At 39.8% G+C, this 22908-nt stretch overlaps 2 protein-coding genes across 3 annotated transcripts; one reads left to right on the top strand and one right to left on the bottom strand.

Annotated features, from left to right (window-relative positions):
- Positions 1-913: 913 nt before the first annotated feature.
- Positions 914-3998, bottom strand: srek1ip1 (SREK1-interacting protein 1). Of its 2 annotated transcripts, XM_046392637.1 has the most exons (5): positions 3843-3998; positions 3273-3320; positions 2808-2960; positions 2151-2220; positions 914-1885 (listed from the first exon to the last, which is right to left on the bottom strand). In XM_046392637.1, exons 1-5 carry the CDS (start codon positions 3850-3852, stop codon positions 1645-1647), a joined length of 522 nt encoding a protein of 173 aa, XP_046248593.1. In that variant the 5' UTR covers positions 3853-3998; the 3' UTR covers positions 914-1644. The 2 variants fall into 2 exon arrangements, with proteins under 2 accessions (XP_046248593.1, XP_046248594.1); XM_046392638.1 differs by lacking the exon at positions 3273-3320 and having other exon boundaries at positions 3843-3990.
- Positions 3999-12227: 8229 nt separating this feature from the next.
- Positions 12228-22597, top strand: alpi.1 (alkaline phosphatase, intestinal, tandem duplicate 1). The gene is made up of 11 exons (XM_046392823.1): positions 12228-12651; positions 13274-13399; positions 15200-15315; positions 16484-16658; positions 17044-17216; positions 17673-17807; positions 17899-17974; positions 18974-19108; positions 19483-19674; positions 19953-20069; positions 21163-22597. The coding sequence occupies exons 1-11, from the start codon at positions 12555-12557 to the stop codon at positions 21435-21437; spliced, it is 1617 nt and encodes a 538-aa protein (XP_046248779.1). The 5' UTR covers positions 12228-12554; the 3' UTR covers positions 21438-22597.
- The last annotated feature ends 311 nt before the right edge of the window (positions 22598-22908 follow it).

Genomic DNA, 22908 nt, shown 5'->3' with positions numbered 1-22908 from the left:
ATCAAACTCGTGTCAGACGTTTTGTAACACTCCTTTATGTCTCAGTCTGTCTGTGTGTCTGTCTCCATTACACGTTATCAGAAAAGACCATGACAGATATTTGAATAGACTGAACTCAGTTTCTGGAGGTTCACATAATGACCACCAGGTGGAGTAAAGAGAGCTGCTGCAAGATGAGACACGCAGCACAAACTGCAGGGCTGTTGAGTCATTAACAACCTTTTGTGTTTAAAATTACATACAAAAAACCAACAAATTTTTTAATTAACAAAATTGTTTTAATATCCTGTTTATTATTTGTCCCTTTCTGAAGTTCACTGTGTTTTCTTCAGTCTCCTTTGTTCTCTATTCCTTAAGGATTATGTAAAATTAAAGTTAAAAAAAAAACAGGGAAGTTTTCTTTGACTTTTCCTATAATTTAATACATCTACCTGATTGTATTTTACTTTTATTTTACGTTTGGCATTTTTTTTCCCCTCTACTACCTTTTTTAAAGAGGCCATTTTACATTTTATCTGCTGATGTCCTGCTCAAGTCCAGAGTATATCACCCATCTCATGATCTACTGATATCACAGCGACATTTTATTGGTTAAAACACGACAGGTCACTGGCCTGTCCCTGTACTTCATACAAATTAAATATTCTGTGCTACATAGCAGGTGATGTGTATTTTCTTCATCCACGCATTCTTTTATAATGTGGCATTTTAAGATCATCTTTGATCTCTTAGTAAGATTTCAGTCACTTTTTGCCACATTTCAGGTGTGTTGCTGCCCTCTACAGGAAATAAAAATTTCATGTGCTCCATTACCATGTAATATCTCAATAGGTCTCTTTAACTATTTCTTTTACTATTTTCCACCATGTCACACCTAATACAGATGTCAGTGTTAATTATCTTACAAGCTTGATACAAATATATATTTATTTTATAACCATAAAAGAACACTCGATGGTGAGAACCAAATCAGACAGAATTTCTGTTACATTAAAAAAATCAAACTTCTGGAATAAAAAAAGTTTCCACCATGGCATAAATGATACAAATCGTTTTGAGTTCTTGTCAACATTGCCAAAGAAATGGGCAGCCATTATTTTCAACCAAAGATTTAGTCAGATCATATTTACCATTCATATCACACCTTTAAAAATGTTTTTGTGTACAATTGCAAAGAGAAGCATGGAAATAACAAGGCGCATAAATAACAAAAAACAAAATGACAGCCCTCAGAATCTTATTAAATCACATTACAGATATGCAGACTTGTTGCCCCTAAACTGTTCAGTGTATGACAAGAGACTGCACAAAGTGTTAAGCGTCAACTAAGATTCTTCTGCACACAACAAATACGAAATGAGAACGTTTCTGGAAAGACAAATAAAATAATATATCAGTACATGTTCCCTGGTTTGGTACATATTTGCCAAAATCTTTCAGAAAATTTCATTTCATTTTCATGATGGTATGAGACAATGATTTCTACTGTGTTTTTGAACCACTGAATCATTTAAATCCATGTCACAGTATTGGAAACTTGTACAGGACACGATTATGAGGCTTATTTACACATAGTCTGCAAAACAGTTCTGATCACGGAGGATAAACATGTCATTCCTCCAGAAACAGCAGCGTTGGATTGTCTCAGTCACTGTCTGAAGATTCACTGGAGCTGGAGGAAGAAGAGGAGGACGATTCTTGTTTCCTCTTCTTCTGTTTCTTCTTGTGATCCTTCGCGTGTCCTCTCTTGTTCTTTTTGCTTTTCTTCTTGTGGCTTTTCAGTTTCTTTTTCTTCCTCCTATCCTCTTCATCGGAGGAGGAGTAGGATCTGTTGTATTTCTTTTTCTTCTTCGTGGCCTCCTCATCGCTCGATGACGAAGCAGATCTGGGGAGTAAATGAACAAAAAAACTACTTTTTGAACAGCAATCACTGACTTGGTCTCCATGTCTGCTTTAAATCTGTGGCAGCTTATTATCTGTTGTAACACAACCACTCAAACAAAATAAACAGAGCACCTCTTTATAAATGTATATATATTACATTAATACAAACATTTATTAGTTTTGTTGCCAGACGACTACACAATTATCAAAAAGTGAAGTTTAGAGTGAGTGTGGACAAAAGAACGGAAACACTGTGTAACACTTACCTCTTTCTTGACGTTCTGTCTCTGCTCTTCTTCCGTTTGTGTTTCTTTTTTTGATCATCGTCATGGGAACCTACAGAGATTTGCAGACAATACAGTGAAGACACTTTTTACCGTAACGGCAACATAATACAACATCTGTAAAACCTGGCAAAGTATGTCTAATAGTAGATCTACTGCTGTTGCTTTTCTATGTACTATTAGCACCTGAAAAGTTTCAAAGGCAACAGAGTTAACCTTGTCTTGTCCAGGACACACTATGACAAACTGAGCTCAGCCTGTGTTTCCCACAGATCTACAGTGTAACTGTGGCAGGGACATTTAAATTCTACACTATGTTTCTTTCACTGTCTGCTATGTTAACTTTCTTCATCAGCTGGCCATTTAATAAATGCCAAACAACAATTTTTTTTCACCCATCATACCGACCAGCAACGGCACAAGTTGGCCAATGTTAAAAAGGAGAAGTTGAAACATAATGAATGCATTTACAGAAGGGACATAAAACCAGAGACCGTCTCCGCAAAGCATGTGTGATTGTTAGCAGATGGGAGCGAGGGATGGACTGAACTGAGTGCAGGTGGCACCATCCTCTCATTTTATTAAAGACATTATCACTGTAAACTTTAAAAAGAAGCTTAAGGGAATCATAATTGTTACCTTTACGACGCTGTCTCCCCGGCTTCTCATTTTGCTGAGCTGCAGCCACGTCATCTTCACTCTCCTCCGTGCTGGTGCTGCTTACGTCCAGCACGATGTCCTTCTGGGGGTCAACTCTGACAAAGTTTCGGCACTCAAAGGTCAAGTGACCCGCTGAAAAATGAATGAGCGGGAGAGAAGGGATGAACCACTGCGACAAACAATGTTACTGTTTGCATTTTACAATTATAACCTCTCCAACAGGGAAACAGAAGAGCTGAATCAGTGTACACTCATTACTACCATCAGTATTTCTTGGTTTAATCTGTTCGGAAGACCTGCTTATATTCCCCACCACATCTTTACAACAGACTCAAACAAGCCCCACATTTACCCACGCTAATAAAGGGACTAACAAAAACACACACCCTTTCTTATTTAAAAAGCAAACAAAGAAAGTAACTAGCTTGAACTTGCTTTACTTACGATATCCACATTTCTTGCATCCAGCTCTGATGTTGTCCTTGTTAGACCCTGTGCGTTAATGAGAGTTAAAGCGTTTTAAGTGTTCATAACTGTTAGCATGCATGCAAATGTCCAATAACAAGACAGCTGAATTAATAAATATGTTAACAACTGCGTTTATATATTTATGCATGTATTACACGTTACATAACACAAGAAAATGCATGGGGATTTGCTTAATTTTAACGTTATTCCCATAACCGACACCAAAATAAAACATGTTTTTTATGTTGTTTGTATTGCAAGGATTAAGTTACACTGAAGCACACCAAGTTAATTATTACTGCTAACCGTGAGCTGATGTTACAGCTTATTTCTTGCTATGATATTAAGCTAAAGTTAACTAGCGTTTTATAACGTCAACAGCATCGATTTCTAAAAGCTGTTTGCTCCGTGTTCAAAGTTAACGTTAGGCTAACGTTAAGATGAGGACCACTTTGTGTTTTTCGCTACTCGGATTGACCTTTTCAGAGTAACTACCGGCGTCATGGATCTGAAAATCTAAATTTAAATGCAAAATCTAACGCTAACCTGGATTCATTGCGCCTTCCACGATTAAAACCGAAAGAGCACAAAACTGATGGTTGTTAGCGTGCGAATTAAACAAATTTTCCACGAGTCTTCACTCAAAATACCTTCGGCCGGAAACATTTGAACTACTGGTTTCCGCCTTCTTCATTTGTTTTTTCTTTCCCCCTTCATTGGCGGTTGGAAAACCACATTATCGTCTCACTATCGCCACCAACTGGAGTGGAGTGCAGAGCAACAAATAAGTCCTGGTCTAAAGAATTTGCTCTTTTTAGAAAGGTTCACAAAGAAATCTAAGCCAAACAAATTAAAATCATAAACAGTTATAGCAAGCTATAGCAACCACGCTCGAAAACTGCTGTTTTGAATCAGTATTTTTGTATTTATAAGCTAAGCAATTAAAATAGAAACCTAAAAGCAAAAGTTACAGGATTTAAGATGGCTAAATATGAAGAGGAAAATATGCTCTGTCGCATTTATTACATTTACTGTACATTTACTACTTATAAGTGTTTATTTATATATTTATTTATGGTCCCGCATGAGCCTGGGTCACCAAACAGATACTTTATATACCCTTCCTGGATTGCCCTGATCCAGAGTAATTGCATACATCAGTTTACTCTGTTAAAAAAAATGCATAAACAATATTTTTCCCCGTGCTTGATTGCTTTCCCAGTAGAGCCAGTTGTGGTTTTTTTCTAGGGGTTAATTGAAGACAGCCAGAGTCAGACTAGCAGATGGAAAATGTCGACAGATGCAGGGTCCCCAGACATGCCCTCATCATCACGTCTGTGACTGTAACACACGCACACACACAACCACAGTTTCACTTCTTGATCTTTTGATCATAGCATCTGCGCAACCAGAATTAACACTGTTATTCACTTTACTTGCAATAAAAGTGAAATTATTCCAGTCAGTGATACCTAATCAGATGATGACTCAGGATAAGTTGCCTCACAGTTCTGCAGTTCTGCTCAGCCGTAGGACTTTGACCCACTGCTCTCCCGTGTTCTTGTAGCCACTGCACCTGCTTAAAAACACACGCCTTGTTATTGAGAGAAATGGTCCATTTCCAACCTGTGAATAGATGTATCTGCACATTTTGTCTCAAAAACTGAACAGGTCTTGTTGAAAACTTCTGAGAATGTTTTAGTACCTTTGTTCTATTACCACTGTGTCTTTTAAGAATTTTGTTTGTCATATATGTGATGTAGAATAGAGAAATTTCATTATGACTGTCATATTAGCCAGTCATAATGATGCTTGTATTGTAAAAAAAATACTGCAATTACTTCCCTTATACATTTTCCTTTATCACAAAATCATGTCTCATCTGAAAATGTATTACAGTAACCAGCTCAAGTAAAGCCTTTCTCTGGGTTTTTGAAACAAACTTCAGTTACTCATATCTGGGCTTGTGGATAAGAAGCACTCATTATTTAACAAGGCTAAGAGACGGTTCAAAGGAGCATGCTTTATCTCTCTGTCAGTTTATTGCCTCAGGTGAGAGATCAAAACACAGTATTTGTCAGAAGCCTGTGCAGCTGTTTGCTACAGCTCGAATCACTCACTGTACAGAATTAGTAAATTCTCTTCTCTGCCACTGGAAGGTGCAAAGAACACTCCGAGAGACACATTTGAGAGGCGATCTGTGAAAAAGTCGAAAGAAAGCTGCAGTCACTGTGGCAGAACCGAGCAGAAAGGCAGAATAGAATCCAAAAGACAACAAATGGCATAATGAAGTAAGTTTCAAGCCCAGTGCAAGGAAAGGAAACTGCGTAACACTCACAAGTTAACAACCTTTATAGTTACATTAGCCAGGGTTCAGCCCATGGCAGCACAGTGGAAATGCATGCAAACAGTCTGAGAGAGATTAGTGACTAATTCACTGTATGCATCAGAATACATTTGCTTTAATACAATCTGAAACTATGTACGAATTAATGTCACCGTCTGTGAGACAGATATCACTAAAGGTTACCTCATAGGCACAAAACTGAGTTAAAACTGACTAAGAGACCTAAGGGCTTGGATTTTGTCTTAGTCAGCCTCTCTTTTGATGTCCTGGTTGCACAAAAGTATTTAACCGCTCTGTTATCTGCCAATTTACAGAGAGTGGTGTGAAGCAAGTTAATCAAAAACCACTTATGAGATCAAAAGTCACCCAGCCTATTAGGTGGTGGAAATTAGGCCAACGAGGCAGATGAAAATGACTTTCAAATAACATATTTTACAAAATGTACAAAAAAATATTAATCTTGTTACTGTGCCATTGCTCTGGTTGTAGCGAATCTTTCTCTGTTTCTGTAAGGTGCAACAAAGAAAACACAAGTTTTATAATGTGATGGATAAGTCAAAATGATGATGTATCTGTCTAGCTTGTTTGAAAATTTTCTTAATTAATGTTGGACATAAGTGGTATATTCAGAACATTCCCAGAAGGTTATTTTGGTGCCGCATGGTAGCTTGACGGACAGAAATTCTTTCAGTGGGCAGTGAACCATTATTTACTGAAGCAACAACCAGACTGAGGTGTTATTGAACAAGAAATACTCTATAAGAATTCTGAAAAGCAATCAACAGAAGTCAGAGCAGGTAAATGTGCAGAAACAGAAGGGTCACGCTCAAAGTGGCTTTTTTCTTTGATGGGTTTCATGCTGTTCTCCATGTGATGCGTGAATCACAGCCTTTGCACACCAAGGTCATTGCAAAATGGCTTCGGTAAAATTTTGGTAATTTGTTTATGAGCAAAGTTGAAAACAAAAGATGAAAACAACAATCTGCATTCTTCTGAGATGCTCCACAGACAATTACATTTAAAACGCAGCTCCTTGTTTGCCAGCCTTTGAATGGACTGAGATTCATGATTCACATCTTCAAGCCACACAAACACCCAAGCAGTGGCTTCACACAAAGTACTCTGGTGGCTGCTTGATCGCCTTTCCCACTCTGAATGCTGTTGTCCCCCAGCTGTATGTTACCCCAACAAACATCTGGAGAACTGGGCCGGAGGCAGAAAGATGTTTAGGTACTAAGAACTTTTTCCCACAGAAAGAAGCACATTTGTTTTTGTGAAGTGTTCTTGACCAAGATTTAATCAGAAATAAAGCAGGGTTCCAATAAAAGATTCATAAAGCAGCCCTTTAAAGCTATACTTTAAAGCTGTACTTCAAGTTAAATGATAAAACTATTTTAGAATATTAGCATCCTAAACTGTGATTAGTTTCATGAGGTCGCTGGGTCTTGGAGATTTTGGCTGTGGAGATTTTTGTCTTCTCTCAAATTCGATGGAATTAGATGGTACCAAACTATGTATTTGAAAAGAACATTTGCCATATGAATAAACAGCATCACAGATTAAGACTCAAAATATGTATATTTGATTTGGATTCAGGCAGGTTGTAACTCCAATAGCTTACTCGTCTATTGTCAAAATGCAACGACCGTGCCAGAGACGAAGAACAAGGCTGCAGTTGTTGCAGTGCATACAGGTGACTGATGAAGCTCATAGTTTATTTACAGTCCTGTGAATGACAAAATTTATCTGCAGAGCATGCAGGGTGGTCCAGTGTGGTCTTGAAATGTCAACACCATGCCTTATTGGTAATCCGTGCGTGAGTGCGTGACCTGACAATGTAAATGAATACTGCCAAACCAGCTGAATGAAAGAAGCTGTCCATCTCACGGCTGCTAACAGACCCTGCCTGGTCAGCGCCTAGCAAACATTGAGGACGCTGTGGAGGATGTATTTGGACAGAGGCCTGCCTAGAAAAATAAACCCAAGTCTGACCTCAAGCGCCAGTCGTGGAGTCTCCCCGACCTCACCACCTGACACAGCGTTCAATCTACAGGCATGAGCATCACGCCTGGGTGGCCATGCAGGAGAGGGGGAACTCTTTTTGGCGTCCTGTCAGAAAACAAAAAAGGCATGACGAAGACGTTGGAGACTGATTTTATGCCGTTCCACCCCTTGAACCCCTTGATTTATAAATATTCATCTCCTTGGCCTTCTTTTTTCTTTCAGTGAGACTAAAATTAAACTTGTGGAGAAAAACTTGTGTTCCTGCCTCGTCTGGCCCAAAGTCCTGCCAGGTGAGGCAAATAGGAGCCGAAATTGATTTGTTTTGAATGAAACTTCTGTATGCAGCAGGAGTGTGGTTGCTCTACCTCATCCACTCTGTCCTCCCACCTCCCTCTCTCCCGCTTGGTTCTCTCTTTCTCCCAGCTCAAAACTCTCGGTGCATATGTGATGGTTTCTGTAATGAGCGCTCTTTGATGTGGAGGAGATCTAGGGTAAGCGGAGTGCTTAGCTGAGTGGGAGGCGAGGAATGTGAGCTTAGGTATACGGTGGTTGTGTGTGTTGATTAAAAGTCTTGTTTTCTCCTATCAGACCATTCTCAAGCCTGAATATAAATGTATCTCTCTGAATTTCTGCTGCCTCTGTCTTCCTGTAGAATCCCGGTTTTTAGTCAACACTTAGCTCATTAGTACAAGTTTATTTTCACAAACCCGTCTTTGGGATGTACAGCATCTACACTCTTGTTTATTTCCCCGAGTTCCATAAACCCTTTGTCCCACTTTGACTCCTCTGAAACCAGCTCTTCTTGCAGCAAACTACAAAGCCTCAACCCGTGTGAGCTGCTGACAGACGTGTCCACAAAGGACAGAGAGAGGGAGAGAGAGAGAGAGAGAGAAAACACTTTGATTCAATGCATTGTGGAGCAAAAAAGAAGGGCAACATGGGGAGGAAAATGGGTCCACTCTCTGATTTGATGGATATTTCTGACGCAAAACTGGCAAAAAAAGGTGAGTACTGCTCGGGTGTGTATGTGTGTCCAGATAAGTGTGTTTCCCCACCTCCTCCTCTGCCTCTGTCTCAAACAAAAGATGCAACCCAAGGGTACAAAATGGTAGTGGTGGAAGAAAAATAAGTTTTTGTTTTTCATCAGACGTTTACTCCTTGGAGGTAAGAAACTTTGCATACCATTGTACCAGGAGGAGGTACAAGAAGAGAATCAGATTTAAGCATTTGGAGACCCAAGAAAACACGAAAGGGGTAAGAAAAGGAAGAGGAGCAAGTAAGAACTAACACGGCTGAAGAGGTTTCAAAGCTCACTGTCAAGATGATGCTGTTGATAAGCTCACTTCTCCTCACTGGATGTGGCTGCACAGGTGAGTCGCAGTTTCATGTTTTGTGATGTTGCTAAGAGAGTGAGAAGTTGGGCGAAGGTTAGCAAACCAGAATCCATAAGCAAATATCTGATGTGGTCACCATTCGCCCATGAAAGCATTGTTTTATGACATGGTGTCAAATGCAAAATATTCTTCAATGGGCACAGTAAACTGGAACTATACGCCTGCATATGACTTAACTGCAATATACCATTTTTCCATGTCACAGCTTTTCAGTCTGAAGTCAGACATAACAAACTGTGGTCAATTATAACACACGACAGAGAGGCGGACAGACAGTCGAGTCATGTCACACCACACACAAACAGTCTTTCTCATACACATACACAGATTTTTCTTACAATCTCTCTAATGCTCACATGAGAGAGATCCGTGGTTCATGCTAAACCAGTGACTTTAATTTAATTTACTCTCTCTCTCCCTCTCTCTCAAACACACACACATATTTACTATAGCTTAATTAGGGTAAACTCCATATTTCCTTTATGAGTCCAATTAAAAACTAAGAGGGGCCACTTCTCAAAGCTGTCAGAGTGTTTGATGTTGAGGTAGCAGTCTCTTGCCGTAGCCATCTTGGGTCTCTCTCTGTGGTTTGTTTCTAATTGTCCCCCAATTGAGTTGCAGTAAAACCTGTTATGACTGGTCTGCCAACTGTTCTGAGATGGGATCACAGTTGCCAGCTCCTCACATAAAAAAGGGTTACATCATTTATGGATACCTCCTTGAACTGATCTAGATATATTCTTCATCTGCCTTGTACATGTCATTCTGAGTGTGTGCTTGAGGGAAAGGGGGAACATATTTGTCATGAGTCCAAAAGAGATCAAGGGCATCATTTCAGACTCGGTTTAATTGCTCCACCAGTGCAGTGTGTTTTTTTATTCTCTTTGGTAGTCTGTCTCTCTTTTCAGTCTTTCCCTACTGAATATCTGGTGCTTGCTCTTCTTTAAGATACAATCTTAAATGTCTATAACTTTCACCATCAGGAGCCTATAATCTCACCCCTATCTTTGTCATATCTCAAAAGTTGACATATGAGATATTTAAAAGGCACCTTTAAGTCAGGGGAAGGGATTTGGCTCTTTCTTTGAAAATGTGGCTGTGTGGTCTGGCACCACCCATATGAATATCCTTGCTTTGACAACCTGAACCTAAACATTTTCTTCCATGAGCTGTAATCTAGACACAAAATCTGACCAGCCACTGTAATTAACAGAATCTATAGGTTAAAGGAACCCTGTAAGTCAAGAACAGAAGGGGGGGAAGCTGAGTTAAAGAATTCAGCCTTACAAGTTTCATGCCTTAAACACCAGTATGCCGATTGGTGTTCCCAACACATTGGGAAGGTGGATTTTAACTCCAAGGATACTGTATCTCAAAAGCCATTGAAAGCCCTTGTAGTTAGCTGGAGTTATACTGTTGTTCCTTGATAACTTATATTAAGTTCAGAAAGGGAGTTGGGTGTAGAACCTGGATTCTGCAATGGATTAATAGAACAATCTCCACCAGCTTAGGGCACGTACAGCATCTTTTACCATTTGTGGATGACTGTTTTCTCTTATAAGCTTAAAAAAATTTAGATAAACAAAACAAAATCAAACTTTTAACAGAGCAGACAACAGCAAAAAAGAAAGTAAAAGATCATATTGTACAAGTGTTATTTTTTCATTTATACCAAGTGTCCTTGGTATAAATGAAGATTTTTTTTTCTTTACCTGAGTGGGTCCTGTGTAATTTTGAGATCCATGAGCAGGTGCCTTTTATGGTCGAGTACAGAGGAAATTTGTTTTAACAGACCACATGATGAACAGAGCTGCCCCCAACGACATACCATCTGTTACACTATAAATATCCCATAAATATGCTCTCCATCAAAGGCAAGGAAAATATGTATATATAAATACATGTTTACCTGCAGACATTACCTGGATAATAACATTCATGAATGCTTTGCTTTGGGCCCTTTTCAAGATAGCAGGTAGCACGAATGTAAATAAAGGATTGTATTTTTTAATACTAATACATAGTAGATCAAGTTAGAAATAGTATGCATGTACCCCTTAATATACGAATGGAGCAGTAGAGTGACTTCCATTTTAGGTGTTGAATGTTGGACACCAGAATTACATTTGTCTTCCAAATGGTTTCACTGCATTCCCACAAACATTAAAACCTGCCATATAATCAGCCAACAAAACCAACTAAGCCCCTTTTGGTGGATGTGATCCATGCTGAGACCTAAAACAGCCACCAGGTGTTTACACTTGTCTCACAGGAAACAAATTTGGTGTTCCCAACACAAACTAGACTTTCTCTCAGGGGCAAACCCATAACAAATGGACAGACGGACATGTCTGCACAAGTTTTCCTGCTCTTAAATGTTGCCGCTGGTATTTCTGGTTCAAGTAGTGTGGGCCACATCATGTGAGGGCTCTTCACCCAGATTGCTGCTATGATTTTATTGCGGTCTTGATTAGGCACATGTGACTAACTGCAAACCCCTGTTGGCAACGGGTGAGTGGTTTGCAGAAGGCAGAGGTCTTCTGGTGCTCTGAATTGTAACGAGATTCAGCCTCGAGGGTTCACGAGGAGAAAGCCATTCGCCGGAAATTTGATTCTTCTGGCAGTGTGGAACAAAGTTGGCCCAACTCACTTCATTTCACACATTAACTGTTGTGTTTGCATAGAAGAGAGACATTTTCATTCTGCAGGCGGTCTCCACTACCTCACAGAAGAAAAATGCTAACCCTGCTTCACTTCCCACGGAAAAACCAACCAAGTTGACTTGGTGAGAAGGGGAAATTATTGGGGTCTTTAAATGCAAAAATTCAGAGAGGGGAAATGGAAATATGACCATTTTCCTGACATGAAAAGCAGAGCACATTAAGACTCGATCATGATATTCTCAAGAATAGGTTGGACCTTGTTCCTTCCCCTCCAATGGACTGTTTTTCCAGGGGATGGGGGAAAGAAATGGAAAGAGACATGGTTATAATTTGTATCATGATGGATGCCAACACAAATTGGTTAGCCTTTTTTTCTCTCTCTCTCTCTCCATGTTAGAGGGGCTGCTGCATAGAAAGACCCATTATACATTTACCACATCAAAGAACCATTGAGATTCCATACACACTACAGAGTGGCTGAGCCAGAAGAATGGGGGAGAACAAAGTTAAAGCAACCTTTTAAAACAATAAAACGGGGGTGGTGCATTTGCAGGAACCAAAGTGAGTAGAGGGGCTGCGATGCTACAGAGCTCCTGTGTGGTCCCAGCCTCCCTCTCTCTCTTTTGGCTCTTCCTCCTTCACTCACATTTTCTCTTCCCTCCTTTGAGGCTCTAAGCCTATGAGCTGGCGTTGGCTCTTCCTTACACACCCAGTGGGGCTTTAAAAAGGCAGGGCCGGAGGTCTTAGCAGCCACACACTCCCTGCCTGTGCCTCTGTGTTTTGGTCTCGCGTGCTGCTCTAAAAGCCGGCTCTGTCAACCTCTTCAGCCTCCAGGTCGCTTGGATTAGAGATGCAGATGCCACATTGCAGGGCCCCCAATCTATTGCTCATCTTCACACTGGGCCCCACACTGTTGGCTGTGGGCCGGGCCACTATGGAGAGCCAAGGTGAGGAGAGGACAGAGTTATTATTACTGCCCAAGGTTGGGATATTAGTAGGACTTTGTGGGCAGACAAATGGGCACGCAGGGTGGCTCAAGCAGGTAACCTCAAACTGGGAAGAGGTGAGTGTGAGAGGACAGACCCAAGTGTGTAGATGTAATGGAGAGTCTGTGTTACTGTAGAATGCACAAAAGCGTGTATGACTATATTTTTGCCTGTGTCCAGCTGTTTATGTAAAATGTGGGATGCACTGTTTGTCTTTCCGCTGTTTTCATATGTGGACAAACTTTCTTTTTTTTCACTTCCTTCACTGTGCGACACCCATTGGGCATGAAAGGACGGTCTTCATGGCTATTTTCATCATTCTTACACCTCTTGAGAAACCTCCTCTCCTCCAAATTCAATTCAAAGTGTCAGAGGAGGACAGGCTGGGATGCATGTGCAGTGTGCAGGCATCTGCAGACACACTTGAATTCAGTTGAAGCTTCTCTATAACGGATTTTATGCAAACATCATACCATCCACACAGATTCTCTACTATTGAAATCTCAGAGATCCATTTATGCCCTTACATACTCTCCAAACATCCATATTCTTATCTATCTTTGTGTGTGTTTCCATGGAGCAGCGCTACACGATCTGGAGAAGGACCCAGCATACTGGGATGCTCAGGCCAGAGCAACACTGAATGCTGCGCTGAAGCTCCGCCCTCGCAACCACCAGGCCAAGAACATCATCCTGTTCCTTGGCGATGGTAGGTCATGGTGTCTATTCCAGCAAACATTCAATACCTATTTGGTTGTGGTTGAAGTGTGAAGTGTGGTTGAAGCTATTGATTTCAGCTTCATGATGCAATGCAAGACTCAGGTGTGTTCAGTTACAGTTTGCTGTGCCCAGAATAGATTGAGCAACCATGTGTTAGCGGTAAAGCAGGTGTGTGAGCCTGTGGCTATATTAAAAGATTGGATAGTTTTAGAAATTTGTTTAAATACTTTTAAAAAGGAGTACTTGATTTTGACAGTGAAACACTTTGAGTTGTGTGAATAATGGCTCAGAAATAGAAAGGCAGAAGTAATGTTACATTAAGCTCTCCAGAATTATCAAGTTAAGGGTTCATCTCATGCCAGTACAGTTTTCTCTTAATAATGAAAGAGATTTTTCTCTAGTCTTAGCCTAATTGTTTTAGTTACCTCAACTTGAAGCTGCATTGATAGAAATTTATGTTAAAGTGCACACATTTTGCTTAATTTTATATTCCTATATTAGGTGTCTACTGGAATACATTTGCATGCAGTGTTTTCTCTTGGTGAAAGCCATCGACTGTCACTTTTCCTACTGTTAAGTTGGAAATTTGTTGAACTTTGTATTGTATGTTTAGGAGCTCAGTAAGTGGAATAACATGAAGGTGTAGTGGGAAGGAAAAGTTTAAAAGTTGGTGTTGCTAACCAAATGTTAACAACTGAAAAATATTCGAAAAAATATTGCTCCATAGCATTATCAGTCATTAAATATTTTGTTGGATAACTTTGAAGTGGTCTTCTCAATTAATGCAGAAGGTGGCTGTCCCCCCTGAAGATCCATCCCTGAGACGCCATATTTCTCCGCCTTTGGCAGCATAGTGTAGCATCCAATGGCTGTACTAGATTATAAGTGGTTACCATTGCCAGTTGGGGAAAAGTTTCCATCTGGATTGAATTTGATTGGCAAGTTTTTCACATTAATTGTCACTTGCATGGTATATTTACGGCTGGTGATGCATGAGAGTAATTTTTGTAAGGGGGGGCTGTTTAAAGGTGCAGAGACTTAGTGAGTTTTTTCCTGTTAAATCCAAGAATATCTGCTTTGAATCAGACTTACTGAGTCACATTTCTGGGTGGTCGAGGTTGTGTTTTCTCTCCAGCAATGCCCTGCCCAGAGCGTGTTCTCAGTTTTATGACTGTGATGTTGAAGAGAGAGCTAAAGGCTTAGTAAAGGGTGTTTTTTAAAGTAAAGGGTGAAATCCATTAATGACCCACAGAAAGAGATAAAACAGATCCCTTAATTTGTCAGAAAAAATTGACAAAAGTGATGAAAGAAAAATAATGTCTGCTTTTTGTAAAATATGCCATAACAGTATCTTTATTTTTGTTTAACATTTTCTTCCAATAGTGGTCTGAATACTTGCCCGGAAGAGTCAGTGTTGGTCTTTTTGATGATTTTGTTTGCAAATGTGGTTCTCCTATAAACCACTGCATTGAATGCCCTGTATTTGTGGAATGAGTTGATGTTAATGGCCTCAATATGCTTTGACTTTGTTTGTTTTAAGAATTACTGAATCATTTTTCCCCTCTCATCTGACAGTTATAGTCTGAGCTTTAAAAACAAACAAAGTATTTCCAGTCTGGATTTTTGAAATGTTCACAAACTAGACAGCGATTCTGCCCTCTTTGGCTTCAGAACAGCAAACCCTTCGCATTATGTGAACACATTCAGAATGCAGTCTTTTAAGTCTTTAATATACTCAGTGTGTCGGACCATTTCGGTTGACTTTCACCTGTCAATCATTGTCTCCCAGGGATGGGTGTGTCCACAGTGTCTGCAGCTCGAATCTTGCGAGGTCAGATGGAAGGCAAATCAGGGGAGGAGACAATGCTGGCAATGGACACTTTTCCATACGTGGCCTTATCAAAGGTGACAACACAACCCTGTTGACCTCTAACGCAACGTTAATTCTGGTTACACTTCTGCTTGAAAACATTAGGTTTTACAAGCCAATTTGTAAGTTTAAATGTGCAAAGGGGCAGTATTAATGCTGTAATCACATGTTTTTCAAAATATTTTATAGTTAAGAAACGGGTCATTAAACAAAGTTACATTTTTTATGCCTCTGTGCTGCCAATAAGCCTGGCCTGAGGTATGTTTTTTTGTTTGTTTGTTTTTTTCGGGGGTTATGCATGTGCATGCACCAATTTTGGGTTCTCACCTTGAAATTGTGGTGACCTTACAGATCATCTGTGCTGGAGGAGGATGTAAGATATGCGTGAAGCCACAATTTGTAGCCTCTTCGTGTTCTACATGTGTACTACACATTCTACATAGATTATGAATCTGGCCAGATACTGATGTAAATTGCAACTTGACTGGTGCACAGAGGTGATCCACGTTTTATGGACTCTGTGCCCTCTGAATTGCTTTACCTCCACACACACACACACACACACACTATCAACACTCATATCAGTAGATGAACTCCAAGGATGAGCTCTGCTGTTAGATATGTGTGTGTGTGTTTGTGGACATGTGTGATAGAGAGACAGAGAATATGCTTGAATGTCTTTAACATGTGTGTATGTGTCTGGTTTTGCTTGGTATGTCAATAGTTTGTTATGTAGCCAGCAAAGGAGAAAAAAAAAAGACAGACAGTGACAGAGAGAGGACAAAGAGACAGATGCAGATGCACTGCAGCTGGATACTGAGTATGTAGAAGGATGGCTTAGCACGAGTGTCCATTTTTCACATGCTTTGTTCTCTTAACATGTTGCATCTTGCCTCATACCATCCAGATCCAACTTAAGTACTCAAAACTATGTGTGAGAAGATTTTCTTCGAGGGATTTAGCTAAAATCAACACTTTAACTGAAAATGCTGACATTGTGGTGGAAACAGTGAAAACTGATTTAAAGTATGATAAAAGCTGCATTCAGCTTTGTGGCTGCATATAATCCCTCAATTACTCTAACCTAAGAGAAGTGAGTCTTAAGTGTCTATGTAGTTTATAGTACAGAAAGGGAAACACTACTTTAAATAAATGTGTATTTGCTGTCTTGTCTTGAATGGTGTGTGTCTTTCTACTCCTCAGACCTACAGTGTGGATAAGCAGGTAGCAGACAGCGCTAGCACGGCTACAGCCTACCACTGTGGGGTGAAGGCTAACGCTAAGACAGTGGGGCTCAGCGCTAAAGCAGTGGCCTATGAGTGTAACACCACGTTTGGTAACGAGGTTTATTCAGTACTACGGCGTGCTAAAGCACAAGGTAAAGACACTAAATGCATCAGTTAAGTAGTGGGTGTGCTATAATGGAAAGGTCATATGAGTTAAATTACTTTCTTATCTCAAGTTAGGGATAAACAATCATATGATAAGCATGCTAACTGCTACTTAAATGACAGGTCAATGTCCAGAACAGATCTAATTAAGATATAATTTTACACTGGCCAGTATTCATTATTTTTTATGTATATCAGTGTGCAGACTGTCTATTTCTGTCAAGGCATGTTTATGAGAGAACACGTTTGATAAGTGTTATGTTTTCACTCTACGTCAAAGTCAGATGTTAGGTGTTAATTTGTACCAAAAATCACATTGCTTTCATTGCCAATTTTGCTGCTAGTTTCGACGTGTGTCTCTGTGTTTTTCAGGTAAATCAGTTGGCGTAGTGACCACCACTCGTGTCCAGCATGCCTCCCCAGCCGCCGCTTACGCCCATTCTGTCAGCCGCAGTTGGTACAGCGACGCCGACCTTCCTTCCAGCGCGCACAAACAGGGATGTGTCGACATTGCAACCCAACTGGTCACCAATTTTGACATCGATGTATGTAAGAACAACTCTGCTTAGCTGATTTTTGTTCAATGGCCAAAAAGGACCTTTGATTAATTGGATCAAATTCAATTTAAAAAAACACTGTGCTGCATAGAAAAATGATGATATTGTTAACTATAATTGTTAATTATTGTTAACCGTTGACATACACATCTAATTGACAGATAATTAGCACTTTTCTTCTTGAAACTCCCAACCCATCTTCAAAGGCATCATACTGAACACTCTACTCTTCCAGACATTTTAATTTCCATCTTGGTAGTCATTTAAAATCTATATTATTTACACATATATGCAAGATGAATGAAGTTAAACAGTTGGTAGGTTACAAAATAAACAGTACTGTGAAAAACACAGTGGCTTTTGTTAGGTCAGTGTAACTCTTCAGTATAAGTACCATTATGGGCTCCTCTTTGTTTACATGATTCTATGTGGTGTCTCTTTAAGGTGATTCTCGGGGGAGGGAGGATGTACATGACACCAAAAGGCACCCCAGACCCTGAATACCCTACCTCCAACTCCCGCAAGGGGGACCGCAAAGACAAAAGGAACCTCATTGACGTGTGGCTGAAGGCTAAACCAGTAGGATTTATTTTGCATTGCTATTGGATATTGCCCTATATTTTAAGGTATGACTCACATCTCCAAGTGTCCCCTCTGACTTGTTTTTCAGAACAAAATGTCACATTACGTTTGGCACAGGAAGGAGTTCGATGAGATAAATGTTAAAACTACTGACCGCCTCATGGGTAGGTACAGATGTGTCTACGCACACAGATATCAGGTTGAACAGATAAATAATCCATATTAGATAACAGACACTGACAATTATGAAACCCTCTTAGTGTCTTGGAAACGAGGATTCCAGTAAGGTCAGCTTTCATCTTTACAGTCAAACAAAGTAGTCTTGGCAGTGTACTGTAAATTCAGTTAGCTGAAATTATCAACCCTAACTACAGTCATATAAACCAAAGGGCATTTTTCTTGCTGTGATGCGTATGACAGTAATACAGAAGCAATAGAACTGGCACCATCTTGCACAGTTATATTGCTTTCGTGTATGTGTATGAGCCCTGTTTAAGTGCTGAACTCTGTGCCCCTGCGTTTAAAATAGGACGCCACAGGAATACAGAACAGGTCTCATCCAACGGCAGCAATTAAGTCATATTCTAAGCATTATTGGCATGATTGGAGCAGAATTTTGATGATCAGATGGACAGAAACAGTAAATATAGTGTTTTGTGAGTGATTTAAGAATCACACAGGGGTCTTGGAAGGAGCTTGGACTTTAACAGAGAATGCGACCAAGGCAAGTTAGCTAGATCAGTGGCCCTCATTTGATGCAAATTAGACCACGAAAGCGTATGAAACCCGTGATCATAATAATCATACAATCTGTCATTGTGTTATTTATGGATGAAATCATAGTGAAAATAAATGATTGCCCTTTGTGCTGGAGTCCATCTGGAATCCCCCGAATGACCCCTGGAGGGTCACTTTGAAAACCACTGAGCTAGACAACAGTGCAAGTTTATGTAAATTGCATTTGTTCAGTTCAGCGATTTTCCTCTCTTACTTGGCCTTTTGTCTTGCATTTTCTCTCACCCTGTTCTTTAGCTCTGCCAGTTTAGATTTAACTCATCATTACCACTGTAACGTGACAAAGCCAGTTAAAAAAACAGAGGAAAAAATCTACAATGAAATCCTGTTTCCTTTCTTCTTCTTCTTCTTTCTTTCTGTGTTTCTAGGCCTGTTTGAGCCAAAAGACATGAGATTTGAGGTTTTCCGGAACAGCACACGAGACCCCTCTATTGTGGAGATGACAGAGAAGGCCATCCAAATCCTTAGCAAGAATCCCAAAGGTTACTTCCTGTTTGTGGAAGATGAGTATTATATCAACATTTTCAAGTTTCAGTTTCAAATCGAGCATGGATCACTAATTATATTCATGGTGACCATTGATTCCTGAGTCACTTTTGTGATCCTAAGGCCCCTTATAATGATATCACATTTTTTCAGGAACATACGTCTCTCAGTGTAGGACAGTATTCATTCAGTAAGAGTATTCATTCAAGTTATCCCACCTACTTCTGAAGAACAGATAATTCTTTTTTTTTTCACAATGTGAGGAAAAACTAAGATAGAGCATAAACACTAGGATTAACTAAACCCTTTTACCTAAATTACATCTAGTAGAGTAGGCCTGCTATTCAGATGTTTTACTCCAGATCTGACTTGAGTTCTTTTCTGCTGTTACGAGGGAGAATTGATCATGGCCACCATGACGGCATTGCCAAACTGGCCCTGACAGAAGCTGTGATGTTTGACCGAGCGATTCAGCGTGCTGCCCAGCTAACCAGAGAATCCGACACTCTCACTGTGGTCACTGCTGACCACTCCCATGTCTTCACCTTCGGTGGCAATACACCCCGAGGGAATCCTATCTTTGGTATGGTTCAAAACATAAAGTACTTGAATGCAGTCCATTGAACCTGGCATGAAAAGTAAAGAATAACAAAGTGGATTTGTTTTTGGATGCAAAGCACAAGTGGAAAAGGAAAATGACTAGGTTGTTTATGTAACTACCGTGTCAAAAGCTTCCTTTTTGTCACATGAAGTACATATAACTCTATGTGCTTGTTTTGGGGGAAAAAAAATTGCTATTTTTGTGAAAAAAAAATGTATTTTTATTCACCTCCTCTGCCATGTTTTTTTTTTGTCATTCAGGTCTGGCACCAAAGAAAGCTGATGATAGAATGCCTTTCACCAGCATCCTCTATGCAAACGGTCCTGGATACGTCCACATAAATGGAACCAGAGGGAACATCACAATGGTGGATTACTGTAAGCATGAACTAATGTCTTTCAGATGCTGCACTTGTCTGCGCTGATCTGTGCACAGACAGCTCAAACTGATGTGGTTACGGCTGACTCATGCCCATGTTTTTCTCTGGAGAAAAAAAAAAAGATGAAATATGATGATTATGGCATTCATTGTGCTGTCATCTGTTCTCTTCTCTGCACAGGCCTCACTGTGTACATATAACTGCACTTGAAAAAGCTATTTGTATTTCTTTGTGGAATACTGGACAGCAATGGTCCAGTTCCTCCTCTTCTTGTTCTGCATCATTCACTGTAATCATTGCATGAGTATGTTTACTTTAAGGTGCCTGCCTTTTAAAACCCCTGATTTTGGCCTGGCGTCACTTTATGTTTTTTGTACAAATAGTTGTGTCTCAAAAGTGCGCAGTCATTCTAATTTCAAGTGAGGGAGTCATTTCGAAAACTTGCATCCTTCTTGAGAAATATGAAGCACTGCATCTATATTCCGAAAAGTTTTTGTAACAATCAATCCAAAATACTGCAAAAGGACCCTCTATCAAGACTGCCATTGTTTTACATAATAACATCAAGAACTCTTTATTGTCCCAATTGTTTTCCAGCATTGTATATTTGTTTTTTTGGGAGGGAAAAGTGCACTTCACTTTTGAAAGGTCAGACAGTAAATGCTGTAATTTTATCAAAAAGACTTCAATTATCCTCTGGGTTTTTTAAGTGTTGTAATTAAGTTTCATTAGAGGATATTTACAAAACAGCACTTTGTGAGCATAGCAGCCTCAGAAAGTTCTATAATGTAATCCTAAAGGAATCCATTGATGCTCTCTGGCGTGGGTGGTATTTAAACTGACTAACAAAGGGGTTCCAGTGCAATCCATTGTAATAAAGGCACTTCACTAATGTCAAGGTGTCAAAGGAAAGATATTCTTATATCTTTAAAGTGCACTTTATTTGTATGGTATGGTCCATAATGTGTCAGTAAATAGTCTACACGCAGTCATAGTGAGGAATTAAGTTAATGTGGGTTAATTTATGATGACATAGATTATTAAATCATCTAAAACAGTTTCCTAAAACAGTCTCTTGTTACACTCTCCAGATGATGAGGAGTACATGCAGCAGGCTGCTGTCCCGCTGGATGCTGAGACGCATGGAGGGGAGGATGTGGCCATCTATGCCAAAGGCCCAATGGCTCACCTGTTCCATGGGGTGAAAGAGCAGAACTACGTGGCACATGTCATGGCCTACGCTGCCTGCTTAGAACCCTATTCAAAGTGCCCTCCTCATCTCCATTCCCATACCTCGAGTGGGGGTGTGAACACACCCTCGACCCTCCTGTTTGGCCTGCTTGGTTTCCTCTATTTACTCAGATGACCCCCAAACACACACACACACACACACACACACACACACACACATCAACACACATACACACAATGTATGCATGCAGGAGTACGGATTTCTTGTGCTCTAAATGTTCATGGACTGCGTGCACACACATTCGCTGTGTGCACACAGACAGACAGGTCAGAATGCAGGGATAAACATATACTGTACTGTTTGTGTTAATGGAAATATGCTTGCACACATCCTGATCATACAGTGTACAATTATCATGAGCTTGTACCCTAGAATGCATGAAAAAAAAATGCAGGCTTCAACATGTATGTAGTAGCTCATATTCAAATACAAACTAACAAACAGACAGGCATTGTAGGCCAGAACAATATGCAAATGTTTGCAAATATGCAAAGCTGAAACACTTCATGCAACTGTTGCCAGTTTTTAGATCATCAGCATTTACTTCAGAAGAACTATTTCAAACCTGTATACCTGCAACATGACTACTAACTTGCACTAACTAGTTCTTTCATTAGTTAGTTCGATTTTTGTCCTCTTCTTATTTTCTAAAGCTATATACAAACTCAATGCTCTCTGTGCAGAGCTGTCAAACATTTGCAAGGATCTGTAATTTAGAGTTATACATTAATCTGAGGCTTTAGCCAGAAACACTTGAAGCAAGCATGTAGGCTGAGGGCTCACTGTTCAGCTTGTGGGCACTTGGGCAGGACACACAGCTGTTGATGTACCGGTACATGATTGTCTCTTTCCAGATGGAACAAAAGACACAAATCTGAACTACAAGCCATTGTGCCATACCAAGCTGCAAAACCCACAAACCCAAAAGACCTTACAAGAAGTCATAAGGATGCTGTACCTCGTTCAGAAGTGGAACATATGTAGCTTTTATTATTATTATTATTATTATTATTTTTTTTTATCAAAGTTGTATCTTGACCTCATTGGTTCCAAATGGTAAATCTGTTTTCTGTCAGATTGTCTGTCACTTGATATGTAATCTATGTGGATTGTACATGAATGTATTTTGTAAGCAAATATTGCCAATGTATTTTTATACTGTGGTTTTGCAAATGTTGCTTAAATAAGGTTGGAAAACACAACTTCTTCTTGATCTGTCTGCAGTTTATTCTTTTCTTCTTTTTTTTTTTGAAAACAAGTCTCTTGGTGACACAAAGTTTGTTTTATGGGCTTTTCAGTTTCATAAAAAAAAATTCCTAAAAAACAACAATGACATTTTTCTGAAAATCACTTGCTGATTTCTATCCAGAGAAATATTTAAGAAAAAAACTGAGTTTTTGGCACAGTTAGGTCTGATGTAAGCGCTGAAGCATTTGGCTTCAAGGCCTTAATCAGTGCAGACATTTGACACAAGGGGGATCGTTTAGTTGTAATGGGATCAGTAAGAATACATCTGAAGTAGCTTATATGTCATGTAAGCATGTGTGTGAGATGTACTAACATAAACTTAGTTTCCAAAATCTCA

The sequence above is a fragment of the Scatophagus argus genome, chromosome 6 (genome assembly GCF_020382885.2).
Source record: "Scatophagus argus isolate fScaArg1 chromosome 6, fScaArg1.pri, whole genome shotgun sequence".
NCBI classification, from domain to species: domain Eukaryota; kingdom Metazoa; phylum Chordata; class Actinopteri; family Scatophagidae; genus Scatophagus; species Scatophagus argus.
Note: the sequence above shows the minus strand (reverse complement) of the source record. Positions and strands in the feature narration are given on the sequence as shown.